Here is a 21,722-nt window from a genome sequence, read left to right as displayed (position 1 = left end):
TACAAAACTTGGAAAGTCTGAAAGAGGCAAGAAGGGCATTCAGGAAAGAGGGTAGCTGGGCTAGGAGATCATGAGCCAGCTTAGAGGCGGGAAAGGACATAAAGTTTTAAAGGGTAGGAAGGAGGCAGGTCTTGCTAAAGCAGAGGCTTTGTGCTACATAAACTCAGCAGCGGAAGATAAGATTCAAAAAGGAAGGTGGGTCCCGATTACGATCACACAGGGCCTTGAATTCCAGCACGAGGAGTGCCTCCTTAATTCTATAGGCAGTGGAGTTTGGTAAATTTTAAAATAGGGAAGAAATATGACAAAGGCATTGATTCAAGAAGATTAATTTGTTAGAAATATGTAGACAGATTTGAGGTTTAAGAAGAATGAAAAATGGCTAATTTAGTAGGTGCTAAACTCAGGCACTAGTCAAAAGTGGGCAACATAAAGACTTGTAAACATGCTAAGAAATATTCAGATTATTCTAAATTGCAACTAGATCACAGTATACATATTGTATTAAGAAATTCCACTTGATATATAATTCTGAGGTTCAATGTCTGCACAAAATTACATTACAGGTATACCCTAGGTTTGGCTAGGGAAGAAATAAAGCTCAAAGAAAGCAGATTCTCCAATATTAAGAATGATTACTTTTCAAGGACTTTTTAGTAGTCATAATAAGCTGGAGGATCATGCTTCCAGCCCCCAAATGTTGATATTATTAGCTCCAGCACTGTAAAAAACATAGGAAAAAAGCCTGCCTCACCGTATACAAAAGGTAATATACTCACATAATGGGGCATTTTCAGTATTGAAAAAGAATGAACTATCAATACTTGCTACAACATGGATAAGCCTCAAAAATATTATGCTAAATTAAACTATGATATCAGTATCATTTCTATGATATCATTTCTTGTAATAGCCTGAATGCTTCACAAAGATCACTGCTGTTAGAAAGCTGTGAGCACAGATGCATGCATTTATTCATTCTACAAATATTTATTTAAGGTCTACTATTTGCCAGGCCCATTCTATACCCTGGAAATATATAGCAGGAAACAAAATAAACTCTTTGTCTTCAAAGGGCTTACAATCTAGTGGGATAAATAGACACAAAAATGTATAAAATAATGTCATATAATGGTAAGTGCCATGAAGAAATGGAAGCAAGGTAAGAGGACACAAAGGGATCGATAGTGCTATTTTAGATAAGATAGCTAAGGAAAGTCTCTCCGAGGAACATACTTGTATTTTCAAGGAACAATAAAACCAGCATAACAAGAGAGTATAGAGACTAAGGGGAAAGTGGTAGAAAATAAAGTCCGAGAGGCTACCAGAAGCGAGATCTTAGGGGGCCTTGTAGACCATTGTACAGGCCTTGGCTTTTATTTTAAGTGTGATGGGAAGTCACTGAACGGATAAGAACAAAAAAAATGACATGAACTACAATATATTATAGAATACAGATATTATAATGAGAAATCAACTTACCGGATCCTAAATGTTCTGAATTTCCTTTATATACATCTAACGCCGTTTCAGAAACAGTCGATTTGCATTATATGTTCACACAAAAAGGAACATCTTTGAAAAACCGCAAAATAATTTTTCATTAACATTACTATTATCGTCAGGATGTAAAAGTGAATCAAACCAAAGGCAATCTATCCATGGTTGTAGGCACTGCTAAGGATTTGTTAAACACATAAAACGAGTGTGTTCTAGACAAGATTAGCTACTCACATGCAAAAACAGAGGATCCAAAACAAAAAACCAACCAACAAACAAAAAGACCGGGGAGAAGGAGGGTATCGTGGGGGAGGGAAAAGAGGAAGAGAAGAGATCTATAGATTTAATGGAACCCTTATCAAAATCCCAGCAGGTTCTTTTGTTAAAATTGACATTGATATCCTAAAACTTAAATGGAAATACAAAGGACATAGAATAGCCAAAATAATTTTGAAAAAGAAGACAACTTATACTACCCAAATTTAAAACTTACTATTAGGTTACAGTAATCCAGACCAGTGGTACTGGCGTAAAGAACAGAAAGACATATAGGTCAATGGAACAGAACTGAGAGTCCAGAAATAAACCCTTACATTTACAGTGAGTTGAATTTGACAAAGGTGCCAAGGCAATTCAAGGGGCAAAGGACAGTCCTTTCAACAAATGGTGCTCATACAATTGGAAATCCACATGCAAAGAAAGGAACTTAGACTCTTACCTCAAACCATACACAAAAATTAGTCCAAAATTAACACAAAAAAGGATTATAGACTGAAATGTAAGGGTTAAAACTATAAAACTTTTAGATAAAAACATAGGAGAAAATCTTTGTAATCTTGGGTCAGGCTAATATTTCCTAGATATGACATCAAAAGACACAATGCATAAAAGAAAAAAATTGATAAATTGGCCTACCTCAAAATCAAAACTTGTGCTCTTCGAAAGGTCATTAAAGAAAATGAAAACATAAAACATAAACTGGAAAAAATTACTTGTAAGTCATATCTGATAGAAAACTTGTGTCCAGAATATATAAAGAACTCTTAAAACTCCATAACAGGAAGACAACCAAATTCTAAAATGTGCAAAAGAAACTGTCACAGCCCAGAGGAGCCTAATGAAACATAATGAATAAATGTAATGTGGTATCCTGGATGACCCAGAAGAGAAAAAGGACATTAGGAAAAACAATAATGAAATCCCAATGAAGTATGGAGTTCAGTTAATAATAATATCAATATTGGTTCATTTGTAGTTCAGTTAATAATAATATCAATATTGGTTCATTTGTAAAATGTTAACAACAGGGGCAAGTGAGTGTAGTGTATACGAGAACTCTCTGTCCTATCTTCGCAATATTTCTGTAAATCTAAAACTACTCTAAAATAAAAAGGTTATTTAAATATTTTTTAAATGGACAAAAGATCTAAATAGACAATTACAGCAAAGAAGATATATGAATGGCTTATAACTACATGAAAAGGTGCTCAACATCGTTAGTCATTGGGGAAATGCAAATTAAAACCACAATAAGAAACACTATTCACTAACTTGTATGACTACCAGTACAAAAGAATGACAATATACCAAGTGCTGGTGAGAGGTGAAGAAACTGGAACATTCATGTATCACTGGTGGGAATGTAACAGGTACAGTCACTTTCAAAAACAGTTTGGCAGTTTCTTAAAATATTAAACATACACTTACCCTGCATGACCCAGCAATTCCACTCCTGCATATCCATGCAAGAGAAATGAAAACATATGTCCACACAAAGACACAAATATTCATAGCAGCATTATTCATAATAGTGAAAAACTAGAAATGAGCCAAATATCCATCAACTGGTGAAGGGATAAACAAAAGGTAGTGTACTCACATAATGGGATATTTTCAGCATCGCAAAGGAATAACTATTGATACTTGTTATAACATGGATAAACTTCAAGAATATTATGCTAAATTAAACAAGCCAGAAACAAAAGACTACATATTATATGATTCTATTTATATAAAACTTCTAAAAAGGCAAAACTATAGACGCATGTATACCAGTGGTTGCCTTGAGGCTACAGGTGGAAGCTGGGACAGACTACAAACCGGTACAAGGGAACTTTTTCGGATGATGGAAATGTTCTAAAACTAGATGGTGGTGATGGTTGCAAACTATATAAATCTACTGAAAATCATTTAACTGCCACAGTGGGTGAATTTTATGGTATATAAATTATACTTCAATAAAACTGTTTAAAAAAAAGACCAATCAAAACCACAATGAGATATTGCCTCATACCCATTAGGGTGACTACTATAAAAAAAATGAAAGTATTGGTGAGGATGTGGAGAAAACAGAACCCTTACGTATTGTTGGTGGGATTGTAAAATGGTGCAACCACTATGGAAAACAGTATGGAGGTTCCTCAAAAACCAAAAGTAGAATGTCCATATCAACCAGCAATCCCACCTCTGGGTGTATATCCCAAAGAATTGAAAGCAAGGTCTCAAAAAGGTATTTGTATACCCATCTTCAGAGCATCATTATTCAGAATAGCCAAAAGGTGGAAACAACCCAAATGTCCATTGGCAAAGAAATGGACAAACAAAATGTGGTATATACATACAATGGAACATTATTCATTAAAAAGGGAGGAAATCCTGACACATGTTAAAACATGAATGAACTCTGAGGACATTACCCTAAGTGAAATAAGACAGTGACAAAAAGACACATAATATACGATTCTACTTACATGAGGTATCTAAAGTACTCAAATTCATAGAAACAGAAAGTAGAATGGTGAGTAACAGGGATTTGTGGTAAAAGGAGAATTGATGTTTAATGGATACATTGTCTCAGATTTGCAAGTTGAGAAAGTTCTGGAGACCTCTTTCACAACAATGTAAATACACTTAACACCACTGAACTGTGCACTTGAAAGTGGTTAAGATGGTAAATTTTATGTTATGTGTATTTTACCACAATTTAAAAAAAAAAAAGAAAAGAAAACCAAGGGATGGTGTTTGGGCCACGCGAGATTTAGAGTTTAAAAGCAGAGTGCTTTATGGTAGGACAGTGGTAAAGAGAGTGAGGAAAATCCCAAGGGGAGGGTGAAACGAAGCAGACCAAAGTCACAGCCTCTTGTAAACAATTACCCTCCTAGGATTAAACCCTGAGTTTTGTTGTATTAAAATGCTGTTTCTCCTTACTGCATCACAATCAATCACCACATTTGTTGCTCATGTGACCATTTCTCTGTATTACACACACACACAGGTACTACACATATATACTCACGTGTGGGTTTGATAATCTGTGCAAACCTTTCTCTCCCCCCAGCACACACACACACACACACACACACACACACACACACACACACACACTGAAGTTCAGGCAAAAATTTTATCCTATTGCTAGGGCTATCTGACATGACACATGTCCCTTGGTATCAGTGCTCTCTGTGCATGATCCTTCTTTTTTGGAGAGATACACTTCCAGGGCCAGCAAGAGACCCTAAGCCCGGAAGAGAATGATTATCTGGGACCTTCAGCCTGAAATGGAGCCAAACAGACGACGCCCAAACCAGGACTAAGTGAAGCTCAAAGCTCTAGGCGAATCTTGTATTCCTCAGCTGCTAGGTTTTCAAAATCATTCCAGCAAAATGCAAGACAGAATTAGCATCAGATGAGTTGTGACCTGAGAGGCGTAAGAGCCTTCACATTCCAGGCTACACAAATACAACAAAAGCAGCTTCTCTTTTCTCAAAAGGCCAAATTACATAGATCTGAAATTCTAGGTGTCTGATGGTCCACTAGTGAGCAGATTATGTCACCATGCCTAGATTTTTTCAAAATCATTACAGCAAAATGCAAGACAGAATTAATATCAGATGAGCTGTACGCTAAGAGTCAAAGTATAATACTTACCTGTCGGAACTAGCTCAAAATTATAACCTTCCAAAGAGTTTCAGTCTCAGGAGATCAAGATACCCAGAATGAATCCGATACTCCTTTCAAGTGACTAGAACATCAGATTCACCTAGTGATCTAAGAGAAAAGTAGCACCTTGTCTGTTTCCTCAACTAAGACTCTATCCGCAGCACCAAGCACAGAGCCCCACTCACAATACACGCTCAGTAAATACGCGGAAGACAGTAAATTCAAGACAGATCAATTTCACAATGTTATAAATTCTGTAACATCCCACAACTTGTTTGGGAATACAGTAAAGCCAGTTAATAACTCTTTGAAAAAACCCAAATTTGGCTTATAAAAAAAGTCGCAAACGAAGCATTTGGTTTGGCGCAGGCTGATTAGCCAGAAGCACCCTTGTCATAAAAGCCATTTCCAACTCCAGACTCATCTATCATTTTGAAAGAAGTGTCACAAATACATGCTTTAACAACCAAACAACATAAACAAGAAGTTAGACTTGTTTTTTTTACAGAGTTACAAATGGTCTTACGTTATACCTGGTCTGGTGAATTCCTATTGATCTACTTAAAATCATTATGGATAAGAACAAAACAGGCAGAATTATGTTATATTAAAAAGTTCACAAACACTGAAAGTACCATATGTTTAAAGGGTAGTTGTCCAAAGCTTAAAAAAAAAAAAACAAAAAACAGGTCTATAAGTTGGTATAGGAAAAAAACAACCAAGAGGACAGATATGTCCTAATCAAGTCAAACTAACGCACAGATAGGGTCTATGTCAGTACTAAACAGAAGAACAGTTAAAACAGAATAAGAGCTATATTAAAGTAATAATTTAATTATAATTTTATAATTATAAGATAATTTAAACAACAGTATTTTTTTAATTGTCTAGGTTAATTCTGTTTTGATGCAACATGTGGAGAAAACTGGTTGGCTTAGCTGTACAAACGTGCTACACATTTATATCTGCACAGGCAGCGAGGAACTATAAGAAGGCAGTCTGGTTTCTAGGTAACAAACTTTACCCAAATGCTTTGACAGAAGAAGTTACCAATTAACCTTCCCCCTTGGGTGGAAAAAACAACCTAGACCATCAAACCAAAGAAGATGATGAGCATTCAGAGAAAAGAACATCAAGCAGCACAAAGTGCTCTAAATTTGCGGTTATCAACCCCTCCTTAAGAGTAGGGGTTGGCAAATTCTTTCTGTAAAGAGCCAGATAGTAAATATTTCAGGCTTTGAGGATCACATGATCTCAGTCACAAAGACTCACTTTTGCCACTGCAGCCTGAGAGGAGCCAGACAATATGTAGCGTGGCTGTGCCTCAATTAAACTTTATTTATGGACACTGAAATCTGAATTTCATATAATTTTCATAAAATATTCTTCTTTCCATTTCACAAAATATTTTTCTTCTTTTTTTTCTCTTCAACCATTCAAAAATACAAAAATCATTCTAAGGTCATGGGCCACACAAAAGCAAGCGACAGGATGGATTTAGCCTATGGGCTGTAGTTTGCCAACCCCCGTTTAAGAGACTAGATCAATCGCAGGTGTATCCAGTGGGACAGTGGTCCTTGCTGGAACTCAGAGGAATAAATACACTAAGCCAGCATCAAGAAGTTTTGCTTTCTCTCAGAAATAACTAACCATAAACTGAGATGTAATGGTGATTAACCACTAATTAAAGAAATTAGGTATAAGGACTACGTGGTTAGATAATTAGATCCTAAGCAACAGCAAATTGCTTGAATTAGGATAGCTGAAAGTCTATCAGAGACATCAAGAGCCAGACGTTTTAGAAATGTTCTGACCACAAAGAAACAACTAGTTTCTCTTAGAGACTCAGAAGTAAGAGAAGTTGCTAGTGCTGATGATAAGTGATTTGGTTTTGTTTTGAATATAAGTCTTGAGATTTATTTCAAAAACCTTGTTTACTCAGTATTCTCAACTCACCAGAAAAGGAACATAATGAACCAATGAAGAAAATATGCCTGACACCTAGTGCAGGTTGCAGGTACTGCAGGTACATGACCTGCATTATTTTCTGAAGGAAAAAACAAACATAAAAGGGGGGCATAGGGTAAATGTCTGTTTATATAAATGATGTTTAGTGTCACTCATTCACTCAGTGTAGTATTTTAAGTGCCCACCATGCACCAGGCGCCATGTTAGGCACTGGAAACTCAGTGGAGAAGAAGACAGTCCCAGCTTTTGTGCAGCTTACATTTTTGTGATATGATTTACTTTATTCTGAGGAAAAGACTTTACAAGTTTAGAATACAGTATTTATAGCATCCTAATCTCTTAGAAGCACTTTCAAATGCATTATCCTTAAACAATATCCTGACATAATTACGGTAAGTTTTATCACCGTTTTACAGAAAAGCAAACTGACGTATCCTGATTTTTAACCTAGTTTCTCCTCTGTCACATCACCCTGCCTCGCTTCTATTTTTCACTCAACCATGTTACAGCTAAGCAATGCTCTCTTGATTCTAAAGTGAACCCCGGGGTTCAAACAACGGTTTGATTACTGTACATTTCTATAATAACAATTTCTTACGGGGTCAGCATGTTAGGAAAGTGAAGTATAATGGAGAGAAGGCTGGGCATGGAGTCAGGAGCCCCAGACTCTGGCCCCAACTCCATCACTTTGTAGCTGCGTGATCTTGGGCAGGTCATTTAACCTCACTGATACTGTTTCCTGATGCCTTATAGGTTAATGATATTATTTATACTGCAAAGGTTGCTTTGAGGGTTAAACGAAATAAGGTACCTACACGGAAGATGTAAGCAAAGGGCTCAGAACACTTTGGGCACTCAATTAATATCAACAACACTTGAGTCTTGAATTTGTGAGGATGTGAATAAATCTCTACTCTTTGTCAACAATGAAATGTAAGCAATTAACATTAAAACATGCTTTATCTCACAGTTTCAATTCCTGTCCCAAATTTCCATTGGAGTTTTAAGTTTATTTCTGGCCATCCAATAACAGTAAAACTCAACATTTTTTGATGTGTTTACAAACTTTTCTCCATCTCCATTACCACCACCATAGTCCAAACCACTATCATCTCTCTCCCGGCCTATGAGAACAACCCCTAGCTGGCCTCTTCTTTTTCACCCTTGTCCCAATCCCGATTTCCAAACAATAGGCAGTGATTTTTTAAAATACAAAACTCAGAATGTCCCTCTCCTATCTAAAACTCTTCCATGTGGGATAATGTCCAAAATCTCAGTGGCCTTTACCCAGCTCTGCAGACTTCCCCTTGCTCTGTCCTACTGCTCCCCTGTACTGGGAACACTCTGACCACTGCCCTTCACATGGCTGATCCCTAATCGGGCTTCAATTACATGGTGTTCTTGACAAAAGCCTTTCTTAACTGGCCAATAAGATAAAGAAAAAATAAGGTAAGGTAAAAGTATCTTATTAGAGACTCCCTTTACACATATAGAGCAAATATATGATCTATATTATTTCTCAGAGCTTCAAAGTGAGTATCAATTGCTAAAAGGAAGGTAAAATTAAAAGTGCAACAAAATCAGCAGGAAAATAATGGAGTTGGGACAAATGGTATCCACTTTGAAGAAAATAAACTTAACTTCCTCTCTCATGTCTGGCAACAACAAAAAGAGAAAAAAGAAAAAAATCTAGAAGTAAGAAATTTTTTATAGACAGAAGTATTTTTATAATCTTGAGAACATTAATTTTAAATATGAAATGGAAGCCAGAAACTATGATGAAAAAAATTTAACAAATTTGATCTTTAAACTAAAAACTTTAGTCAGCAACATAAAGTTGAGACATTTACAAATTCAGAAAAAATCTGCAGCCTGTTTGACAAAAGGCTACTTATTTCAACAAGGAAAAGAAAACTCAGGTTAACATAGTAAGGAGAAGAAAAATCAACCAGAAATGGTGGAAAAGACAAAATGTAAAATGCTAAGAAATATATGAAAAAATAGGTAGCTTTATTTGCAATGAAAGAAATGCAAATAAACACAACAAAGAGATATCATTCTCACCTATCAGATTACCAAAGACTAAAAAGTTTGAAAATGTCTCCAATAGGTGAAGGTCCAGGGCAGCCGATGTTACCTTTCTGCAGGTCAATTTGACAATATGAATTAAAAGCCTTAGGAAGCACATCTCTTTGACCAACAAATTCAGCTTCTAAGAATTTATACCAAATAACTAACTGGACACAAGCGCAAGTCAGAACAAAGAATGCAAAAAGGTTTTTTGCAGCACTGTTTAATAGCAAAAAATTGGAAACAACCTAAATGCTCTAGAATAGATCATATATAAATTATAATACATTCATGCAATAGAATAACAAGCACTATTTAAAATGATAATTTAAATCTATGTTAACTGACATAGAACAATATGTAAAATATACTGCTTAGTTAAAAGAATGGTTTACAAACAGCAATATCCTGCACAAAAATACATGCGCATGGGAGAAGACTGGGGCTGGAGTGCACGTACTAAAAAATTAATATAGTTGTCTTTGGGCAGCAGGGTTATGCACTTGTATTTTTCTGAATGTTTTTACAATGGACAAGTATTGTTTTTAATCATACAAAAAAGACATTAAAAAACTACTCAACACAAAATATGCACTTATAAGAAGTGTTAGCAAGCACAAAGAGATAGAAATCAGCTTTTGTTTTTAACCTTTATTCTTTTTCACTATGAAGTTACATTTGAAACACTCAGCAACATTTCTGCTAAAAGGGAGAATCTCTCAGAATAAAAGTGTGCTTTGGTGACAGACTCTCTTTAACCAAAGGGTGAACGTTTACTTTACTCCATACCTAGGGAAAGATTCAGCTTGACAAAGTGGAAGATACAGACTTTCCAGAATATCCCCTTTTTTGTAAAAGTTGTCAGCAAACAAGCATGCTAAATAAGAAATAACTATATAGAGAGAGCTTACTTGAAAAGTGTTTAGGCCAGGGAAAGGATCCACGAAGTTGGTCATTCGGTCCTCTGGATTCCACCCCCAGCTCCCAACCCCCTTGGTAGCTGGGGTTCATTTCAATCAGGATTATTGATTTTTAGCATAACAAATATAAACAACTTGGGAGTTTGAAAATAATACCTACAATGTGTAAAGGTTCATAAAGTGCAAGGAAATTGTCTATGTCTAAAAAGAGGATCCTTTTAAATTATTATAAAACAATGACTAAGAAATCATGACTGTAAATTAAATAATTTGCTGACTTAAAGCATTCAAATGTTGGCGCTACCTTCATTTCTAAGTGCAAAAGAGCAACCTTTTTTTCCTAACCATAATGAGAAATGCACAGCAGCCCACTCTTCACAATTTTCTCATCTTTTGAGCTACACCTGTAACTCTTTCCTAAGGAAGCCAGCTGAAGACACTGCATAAAACTGGCTTCCTCACTTGCACTCAAATCTATTTACTTATAAGCAAAGTATTGCATGAACACTGTTTGCACCTTGCATAGTATCTGGAAGGTCCTCAATAAATATTTGCAGAATGAATAGATAATTGAGCATCTTAGCAAGAGTTAAGAATTGCTGTTCACATATTTATATTTTACTTGTACTCTGTATGTACTTTTGGATATTTAATATTGAATTCTTTGCTTGTTGTTCAGATAGCTAAGACTACTTACATTCTAATGCAGTGGTTCCATAAACTTATCAGATTCACTAGGGGACTTTTTTAAAGGCAGATAGCCAAGACACCCCCAGAACAATGAATGCTGACTAGAACAGAAGTAACCTGACAGTCTTCACTTTCTAAAGCTGAGTGATCTGGGTATTAGCCAAGCTTGAGAACCATTAACATGTGGTGAATACAGGGGGAAAAAAACCCCTACAAAACACAGAAACTCAAAGTTGAATGGGATTTTAAAAGTTATCTAGTCAATCCAAATAGGATTAATTGCTCAAAGTTTTATCGGAATCTAAAAGGGTGGTCTGCTGACTATATTCTTGGCTTGGGAATAATTTAGATCAATAAATACTTGAACTATAAAATTTGAGTTCCAGGTAATATTTAGTCTAGTAATACCTAGTAGAGTTGAAGGCAGTTGCGGTACACATTACTAGAGCTGACCAATATTCTGTTTCTCCTCTCCTTCCTAGGTATGCAGAAGACAGCACACACCTGAATTTATGTAAGAGCTGTGAGGAAATGTGTCACATGTGAACCAAAGCACAGAAGAACAGACATGAGCTCTGTATAAACTCTCCTCCTTTGCTGCAGCAATTAATGAGGCCTCCTGTCAAGATGGTAGAGCCAGAGATTGAAGCCAGCCTAAACCACTGAGTTGCTGCCCAGAGTTCAGCTCCTTCCAATCCACAATGGACTTTGTGTTAGTGACAGGTAAACACTCATGAGTTGAACCAAGAGATTTTGGGGCTAATTTTCTACTGTAATATTATCTAGCCTATCCTGATTATATAATATTTATATCTTAGAACTCAATAGTTATACTTCCACCTTAGGGAAATTCTCTGCACGAGAATGCTCACAGCAGCATTGTAGGTTGTAGTCAAAAACTGGAAACAACCTCCATGTCTATCAAGAGGAGAATGGATTACTTGTGGTATGGTTATTCAATGGACTTTTGGATGAATTCAATGGATTTTGGATAAATCTCAAAAACAGACTAATGAAGTAATAAACTTACATAAGGATATACAGAGCATGACTGTTTACATAAAGTTTTAAAATACATGATTTTATGTCTGCATAAAAATCTAGTAAAAGTGAAAAACATGTATAGAGTGATAAATACCAAATAAATGTTAGTGGCTACTCTTTGGGAGAGAGAAAGGGTAATGGGATTAGGAAGAAGAACATAGGAAACCAAAATTTTATCTACAACGCTTTATTTATTAAAAAAAAAAAGATTCCAGGTAAATTTAATAAAATGATAAGAATCAATAAAGAAAAATTCAGGTCCCAATTCTTAGCTGTCAGTCCCCGGCTGAATTCCCACTTAGATTTCTAATAGAAACTGGATATGGGAAGGGCTTTTTTAATGAATAGAGAAGACGAGACCTGAGGTCAAACTTATCCCAAGACGAGGCAAATAGAGCCACAGAAGACCAGGAATGCTCAGGAATTAGAGATGCCTAGCGCCAGTGAAAGAGGAGTTTGGGGGTACATTAAAATTAAGAGGTTTGGTCAAAAGTCTGCCTAAGAAGCAGAGCATCTCCCCCACCCCACTCCCTAGCACCACACAGCCCGATGATTACTTTCTCTTAGGCCTGGTAGGAAACTATAGGTTACTCTCTAGTGAAACTGACCAGAAAGTCTGAACTCAGGCACACCAGCTAGACATGGGGATATGAGCCTGAATTAAATGGACAGATTAACTGAAAGTCTACACTCGACTACTGGATTCCCTAATACACTTCTTCTGGTCAGGCTATACATAACCTTTGACCCAACAACTGTACCCTAGGTACAAAGAAATTCTTAACCAGTTTCACTGAGAAACATCTGAGGTATTTACTGTGGCATTATATGTGCAGGCAGAGATCTGAAGGCAGTGTCTGTCCGTCAAGGGGAGAACGGACAGGTAAAATGGTGTTCGTAATACCACTTACATAAATTTTTCAAAAGGACATACAAAACAATACCTAGTTTTCAAGAACGTATACTAATAAAAAGATATACATGGGGCTGGCGCGGTGGCACAGCGGTTAAGTGCACACATTCCGCTTTGGCGGCCTGGGGTTCGCCGGTTCGGATCCCGGGTGCGGACATGGCACCACTTGGCAAGCCATGTTGTGGTAGGCGTCCCACATATAAAGTAGAGGAAGATGGGCATGGATGTGAGCTCAGGGCCAGTCTTCCTCATTGAAAAGAGGAGGATTGGCAGCAGATGTTAGCTCAGGGCTAATCTTCCTCAAAAAAAAAAAAAAAAGATATACAATAAGCACATAGAATAGTTACCTATGGGTGGAGAGGGTGACTAGAGTGGGATATGCAAACAGAGGTAAATTTTTAAAATATGATAAATAGCACAAAATAAGATGGTAGAAAAAAGTTCAAATATCACAGTAATACTAATTTTTAAAACTATAATAACATAAATCAATTTAAATTATAATAAATGACTGATTACAATAATGATAATATTATAATAATACATTTAAATAGATCAAACTCCCCAGTTAAGACAGGTTGTCAGGTCAGATTTTAAAAATCCAGCTTACAGTTTACAAGAAACATACTGAAAACCTAAGGACACAGAGAGGTTGAAAGTAAAAGGATGGAGAAAGTTAAACTAGGCACATACCAGCAAAAGATATTAAAATGTTACTAGTAGACAAAATAGACTTAAGGACAAACAGAATTATTAGGAATAGAGAGAGTCACTACCTGAGAATAAATTTTCAATTTCCTAGTGAAATGTATCATTTTGAACAAGTCAGTAAAGCTACAGAAGATGTGAGTAACGTGATTAACTTGACCTAATGGACACACGGTCATTCACTGTAAACTCTGCACCCAAAAAGCATAGAATAAACGTTGTTTTGACGCTTACCTGGAACATAATAAAAACTTGGTCATATGCTAGATAATAAGTGTCTCTCAACAAATTTGAAAGAACTGATAAATGCAGACAATTTTTCAGGCCAAAATGAAATTAAACTAGAAATTAATAACAAAAAGGCAACTAGAAAACCCCCATGTTTGGAAATTAAGAAAGTATACTCCTCAAAGAAGAAATCATAGCAGAACTTAGAAAATAAACAATAAAAGACAATTTTAAAAATTACATAATAAAATTGGATACTACTCAGTTAGTGCTTAGAGAAATTAATAGCCTTGAATGCTTAATAGGGGGAAAAAAGCTGAAATGAGTAAGCTAACTATATTTTTAAAGAAGTAAGAAAAAGAGTAGCACAATAAACCCAAAGAAACTATAGCAAAAGAAATAATACAGATTAGACAAACCTATAGCAAGACTTTTCAAGGAAAAAAAAGAGAGAAAAACCATAAATACATGAGAGTAGGAATAAAAATGGGACATTAACACACTTCCTGTAGATAAAATATTATGAATTTTGTACCAATAACTTTGGAAATTTTGATGAAATTGACAAATTCTTACAAATATAAAATGTTCCAAGGTGATTCAAAAAGAAATAAAAAGTGAAAATAGTCTTATAATTACTTTTAAAAATGGAATTAACGGTTAAAAATCTTCCCCCAAAGAATTTGGCTTTGGGCACGGATAGCTTCATTGGTGAGTTTTACCAAAAATTTAAGGAGCAAATAATTCCAATCTCAAACAAGTGCTTCCAAAATATATACAAAGAAAGAATGCTCCTCAACTCTTTGAAGACAGCAAACTGGGCAAACTTTGTCCTAAAAATAAAAAAAGATAAAAAAAAAAAAAACAAGGGAAATTACAGGACAATTTAACTCACAAACATACACAAAATCTAAACAAAATATTAGCAAATGAAATCCAGCAGTGTATTAAAAGGAAGGTCAACTTATGTTTATTCCAGGAACGTAGGGTTGTTTAAAAAAAACAATTAATGTAATTCACTATATTAATAGAATAAAGAAACTCACACAATCATCTCAATTAATGCAGAAAAAAGTCTTTGATAACATTCGACATCCATTCATGACAAAACGAAAGCACTTTTAGCAAACTATGAATAAAAGGGAATCTCTTTTATCTAATAAACAGTTTCTACAAATCCTACATCAAATAACAAACTAAACGAACGCTGAAAGCATTCTCTTTGGGATTAGTAATAACACAAGAATGCCTACTAAACCACTTTTATTCAGTGTTGCACTGGAGGTTCTAGCCGGCACAAAAGGATCAAAAGAAAAAAAGTATGATTAAAACTTAAAAGTATAAGGAGTAGGAGGGAAGAAACAAAGCTATCATTATTTGCAGGTGATATAATTATTTATAGAAAATCCAAAAGAATCTGAGTACAAATTACTAGAATTAATGAGTAAGTTAAGCAAGATGATTAGATAGTGGATTAAAATACAAAAAACAATTTTCATTTCCATATACCAGCAACAAACTGTTAAGACACACAGGTCAAAAAAGATACAATTTGCATGACTGTATACATTTGCCAAAACTCACTGCATTGTACACTTAACGTGGGTGCATTTTATTGCATACAAATTATACCTCAAAAAAACTGTAGGAAAAAAGGCACCCTTTGCAACAGCAACAACAAATCTAAAGCACACAAGAATTAATCTAACAGATACAAGACCTTTCTGGGAAAAAATTATAAAGCTTTACTGAAAGGCACAAAAGAATATTTAAATAAATGGAAAGACATAACACATTTATGGAATGGAAGGCTTAATATTGTAAAGATGTTAATTCTCCCCAATTTAATCTTGAGATATAACGAATCTCTGATCAAAATTCCAAAAATATTTTATGAGGGACTCAATAAGCTGATTCTAAATTTATATGAACAAGCAAAGAACAGACAAGACATTCCTAAAAAAGAAGATTACTTAATCCCTTATAGTAATTAAGACAGTGTGACAGTGGCATAGGGATGGACAACTGGACCCAAAGGAACAGAATAAAGAGCCCAGAAACCAGACGATGTATATTTGGAAACTTCATTTATGACAATGGTGGCATTGTAGGTCAGTGAGGAAATGATGGGTTATCCAATAAATGCCCTGAGACAAGCTATTATTCAAATGCAAAGAGAGAGAGGGAAAGAGAACTGGATATTCTATATTACACCATACACAAAAATCCATTCCAGATGAATTAAAGACATACATGAAAGGGATATCTTCAAAACTAAAAAAAAAGAGAGAGAGAAAACCACTACAATGTTGGGGCAGGCAAGGATTTCTTTTTTTAATGAAAAGATGCAACATAAAAAACACTAACCAAAAAGGGAAAAGGTTATCAAATTTAACTGAAAAATGGATTACAAGCAACAGGTAAAATTCACTATGAAACATAGTAGGGGAAAAAAAGCATATTTTTTCCCAGCAGGAATAAGAAAGCAATGGGAAACTGAAGGACAAACAACAGTCAGAAAGTCAATCCGGTTATAAAGTCGGCAGGCATGATTTTGAGCAATCAGTGGTGTGTAAGAAAGAAGTTCCCATTGAACTCGGATGCGAGAATAACTGCACAGGGATCATGACACTGGAACTAGACAAAAGGATTTACAGAATCGCAGCACACTGTCTGACTTTGTAATGAATGCTATTAACTGCAAATGCTGTTCTTTGGTTTCCAACTTTTAGGTTTAACCCTTAATACATCTCTGAAGACTTAGTTACAGTCATAGACGAGAACAGAAATATTATCAGCTTTGACAATATAAAAGTAATGGCACAGATGACAGAAGTTAGGAGGCAAAAGGAGAAGGGAGAAGTAGAAGGCACTAATTTCTTCAGTTTACACAGTGCAAGTAGAAAGAAGTTACAAGAAATAAAGGTTTAAGAATATTATTTAAAATTACAAAGTTAACCAACTTTAAAAAATGGCGATATAATTATGAAAAACTGGAATGAGTTGATATAGAGTTATAAATGAGATTGGTTCCTTACACCACAGAAGAAATTCAATAATGCCCAGACCTGTAAGTCAAGAAATGGTGCTCTAAATATACTATTTAGAGATCTGGAGGTAACCACTAGTAGATCTAAAACCCAGAGAAAGCACAATGAAGTGTGGGGGGATGTGCTGCATTTCATTATAAGCTCTTCTGCATTACTGATTTGTTTTTTTTTTTTTTGAGAAAGATTAGCCCTGAGCTAACGTCTGCCAACAATCCTCCTCTTTTTGCTGAGGAAGACTGGCCCTGAGCTAACATCGGTGCCCATCTTCCTTCCACTTTACATGTGGGACGCCTGCCACAGCATGGCTTGCCAAGCGGCGCATATGTCTGCACCCAGGATCTGAACTGGTGAACCCCGGGCCACCGAAGCAGAACACGCAAACTTAACCGCTGTGCCACCGGGCTGGCCCCCTACTGAATTTTTAATCCATAGGTGTGTATTGTTTTAATAAATATGACAGTCTTAAAAATTATTGAATGAAAAAAAGAAAGAAAAGATCAAGAACCCTAAGAGCTTGTTTAGTCAAACTACCTACCATTAGGTAGGTAAAAGAAAATGGGTGTCTACTCCAACAGAAAAACTTCTAAACACCTGATAAAGACTAATGATCAGAAAACCTACCAATTTTATCCAGCAGAGTACACTTAACATCATCATTTAATTCAGAGTGAAGAAACCAGAACAGAGACTGAATCTCAACTTTCTCTGTTTCTCTTCCTCCTTACTTTTCCTCTTTCTGTATTTCTCCAACTTTTTTGTTCCCTCTACTTTCCAGCATGAATATTCAACTAAACATAGACATACACACACATATATATATTTATACATACATATATATAAACACTAGTTTTATTTACAGAATATAGTCTTATGCTTTCTAATTTTCTCTCAATACAAAAAGAGCAAATTAGGTTGATTTTTATTTCCATGTTGTCTAAAGTAATTTTTAAAATCTGTGGGCATTACTGCTGTAGAGAAGAAATGATCTCTACTGATTTAAGGAAGAACACAAATAACAAAAGGCAACCTTGCTAAACCCAGCACAATAATTACCACTCTTCAGTGTATTACTGTTTCTGCTGAAGACTGCTGTGTTACTTAGACTTCAGGGCTCAGGAGCTAGGTTTCCACATAGACATTTATGGCGATTTAAAGAGATGAAAGCTTGAAGTCTAAGTTCCCCAAACATAAAGTAAAAACCAGAAGGTTAAAGGTTCATGTTAGGTGATATTTGGTTTTGATCCAAAAGAATTTAGCAAGGTCTCCATTTCAGAATAATCCACATCCACTTCCAGGTACATACTTACACTATATTTGCAAGGTCAAGTGGTTTCTCTGGTTGTTCAGGAAAAACAGGATGTGGAGGTTCTCTGGTGGGTACACACCCCAAAGATTTACTAATTGCATGGCTCAGCTTCTTCGCAGGGGATTTCTGTGTCAAAGTAGAAAATAAGGAAATAAAGAATTAAATCTTCAAAAGAACGAAAAAGAACTTCAAAAGAACTTGGTGACAAGAACTGCAGAAAACATCTTTTCAATACAAACTAAGTTTCATTATAATCAACATTATTGGGTCTTGCAGAAAGGGGCCTACAAATTGGTCCAAGCTCATCTGTGGTCCCTCATTTCTGTGCCTACTCCCTCAGTTCCACTATGCAGTCACACTATCAAGTTAACGTAAACTCTCCTTTTGAACATCTCTATGTGCTCTTTGCATGAACTCCCTCTTTTGATGTTCTGGATCATTTTTGGTAAGATGTTATAGCTAATTCCCCAATCAGAGCTAGAAATTTTTGCTGGGCTAAAATACTAAAAAGCTAAGATGATGCTGAGAGCTCACAGCCTTTGAATGTTAGCAAATCAGCTGACTCAGCCACATCCCAAACATGCCTATTAAGAGAATACTGACAAAATAAATGTGAGGCAGAACATTTGGTGTTCAGGGTCTGCTATGTACACATACAAATGAGTACACGCACAAACACAGGCAGTCAGAGTCAGACCTGTGACTGTAAATTATGATAATGCTCAAGGTACAAAATAAGCTGGGATGCTAATACATTTCTCTGGAAGGTAGAATACACACCAAATCCAAAGACTATCAAGTCTAGGATTTAATAGTCAATATGCGCCAAAGTAAACGGTATGCCACAATTAAGTTACGTAGAACATTCAAATCTAAAACCTATACGTAAAGGAGGCTCTTTATATACCGATTTTATTGTCCACCCAATTCTCTTTAAGTAACACTGTTGTCTGAGATTTTCTTGGCAGGATATTAATTGAAAAAAGTTTAAATATTTCAACCTACTGCCTCGGCAGTGTATTACCACATGTACCACTTTAAGTGGAAAATAGAACTTGTTGGCAGCAGTGTGCCTCATCAATACTACATGTCCACTTAAATTTTATACGCTGCTCTATATTTTTACAGAAAATAAGCAAAAATCTGTTTGCCCTTAAGACTATATAGGCAAAGTTAATTAATAGTTTATAATAAAAACTAAATAATACCAATTTCTTCACAGACTTCATATATTGATTCCACTATCCCCTTCAACACATTAAATCCTGGGAATAGTCTAAATGTAACCCAATTTCCTAAGAATTATATGAAGCTAAACAAAGCAGGAATTCTGAGCTTCCCCTTAACTGCTCTCCATTATCCCTTTGCCCAACAACTAGCTGTAATGTGGCTCTGATTCTTCCCCCTCCAATCCACATTCTACACTGTCCCCAGGCATCATGTCAGTCTTCTGCTTAAAATCTTTCAAAGGCTGAGAATCATTTATAGAATAAGATCTAAATAAACGCCGCCATGTTCCACACAAGCTCTTTCATGTCTGGCTCCCGCCTCCCTCTTCACCTCACTTCACATCAGCATAAATGACCAGCTGCTCAGTTAACCCAACACATATGCTCTCTTGGTTCTCTGCACCTTGGCACATGCCTTTCTGAGGTCCCTCTTTCCCAGTCTATTTCTCTGCAAATTTTCTGATCATCTCTCAAGACTGCTTGAAGGCTCCCTCCCTCTGTGAAGACTTTCCTCACTGCTCCATAAGTCAGTGCCCATCTCTCCAAGCTACCCATTTCTCGTGCACACGTTTCCACAGCTGCACTTTGCATGCTATGTTGCACTTTTTAATGTCTATCCCTGTTAGACTGGTGCTCTTGAGGGGCAGGATCTACAATTCACTCACCTATGTATTTCCAGAACCTGTCCTACAACAGAATATGTTATCTGGACAAATTATTTGCCTGAATGAATTTCCTGGATTGCTTTTTCCTGACCAAACTACACAAGCTTTATTTTCTGAGCATTCTGATACAAGTAAGAGACAATCAGAGAATACCTTAATTCACCTTTACAACTAACTCTACATCAGTAACCCATGTATTAAGTTCATGGTTTTTGCTATATCTGAGAACCACCTGGGCCATTAATTCATGCAGTCTATGTGAGATGGAGTATCATACAGACAACCTGGGTGCATCCTATGCAATAACAGCCATAAAATGACAGGTTTCATGTATATATTTAATAATAAGCAATAAAATAACTACATAGTTAAAATAAAAAATGTTTCCCTTTGTACCACCTAATATTCTCTAGCAGTATGCTTGTTGTGATTTTAAAAATACTGCTGTAAGTCAGGGTTTAAGATTGGACCCAATTTCTGGTCTCAAAAATATGGACAGAAACGTAAAATCAATACATCAAAGTCAATTCCAAATAATTAGAGCACTTCAAGAGAGTTTTCATATGACAGGAAGGAAAAAAAACTGGAAATAAATATATAGAGATAAATTAGAATATTAACTAAGGGCTAAGACCAAACCAGAAAGGATATTACCCTGAAAATTTTAAAGATACACATTCAATTAGGCTGTCTAAATATGTAAATAAATGATTTGTTTAAAAAGATCTCGAAGAGTGAATTATGATATGGACCTGAAGTGAATTTGAGGGTGGAGTTAGTTTAGGAGGCTAAGATTAACGAAAACTGTAAGCAAGAATTTGAAAACTGCTATAAGTGCCAAGACAGGGACATTATCTCTTTGGCTACTTGGCCCCTAGGACGATGCCCAGGACCTGGTGGTTAGTCACTAAATATTCACAGCAGTGAGGGAGGACAGCAACCAGTCCAGGCTTAGGCACCAGCATCTCCCAAGCTTCATTTAAGCTGCCATAACAGAGATGCTTCTTCAGGTCTCTGTGCCTTTCCCCTCCCTGAACTTTAAAACTGGTATATGGAGGGGCCGGCCCCGTGGCCGAGTGGTTAAGTTCAGGTGCTCTGCTTTGGTGGCCCAGGGTTTAGCTGGTTAGGATCCTGGATGCAGACATGGCATTGCTCATTAAGCCATGCTGAGCGGCATCCCACAAGCCACAACTAGAAGGACCCACAACTAAAATATACAACTACGTACCAGGGGGATTCAGGGAGAAAAAGCACACACACACAGACACAAAAAATTGGCAACAGTTGTTAGCTCAGGTGCCAATCTTTAAACAAACAAACAAACAAACAAAAACCTGGTATATGGAGAGGCCTTAACCTAGAAAATTAAATCTCCAGACAGGTGATGATTTCCAATATTTGTGCATTTTCAATACTCTAATCCACTTTATCTAATTTCAAAACATTTCCTCCTATCTCTTAAAAATAATACTGGTTACAATTTTTTTAAAAT

General features: G+C 36.0%; 1 protein-coding gene across 50 annotated transcripts in view; it reads right to left on the bottom strand.

Moving 5' to 3' along the window:
• Positions 1-21,722, bottom strand: part of DTNB (dystrobrevin beta) — a 239,286-nt gene that overhangs the window by 107,382 nt on the left and 110,182 nt on the right. For all 50 annotated transcript variants that reach the window (XM_070573146.1, XM_070573151.1, XM_070573157.1 and 47 more), the window contains one exon: positions 18,338-18,462. In XM_070573146.1, the coding sequence (XP_070429247.1) occupies positions 18,338-18,462 (125 nt within the window). The remainder of the gene's footprint in view (positions 1-18,337; positions 18,463-21,722) is intronic.

Source organism: Equus przewalskii, chromosome 14 (assembly GCF_037783145.1).
Source record: "Equus przewalskii isolate Varuska chromosome 14, EquPr2, whole genome shotgun sequence".
NCBI lineage: Eukaryota > Metazoa > Chordata > Mammalia > Perissodactyla > Equidae > Equus > Equus przewalskii.
This window is presented reverse-complemented; position numbering and strand designations above follow the sequence as displayed.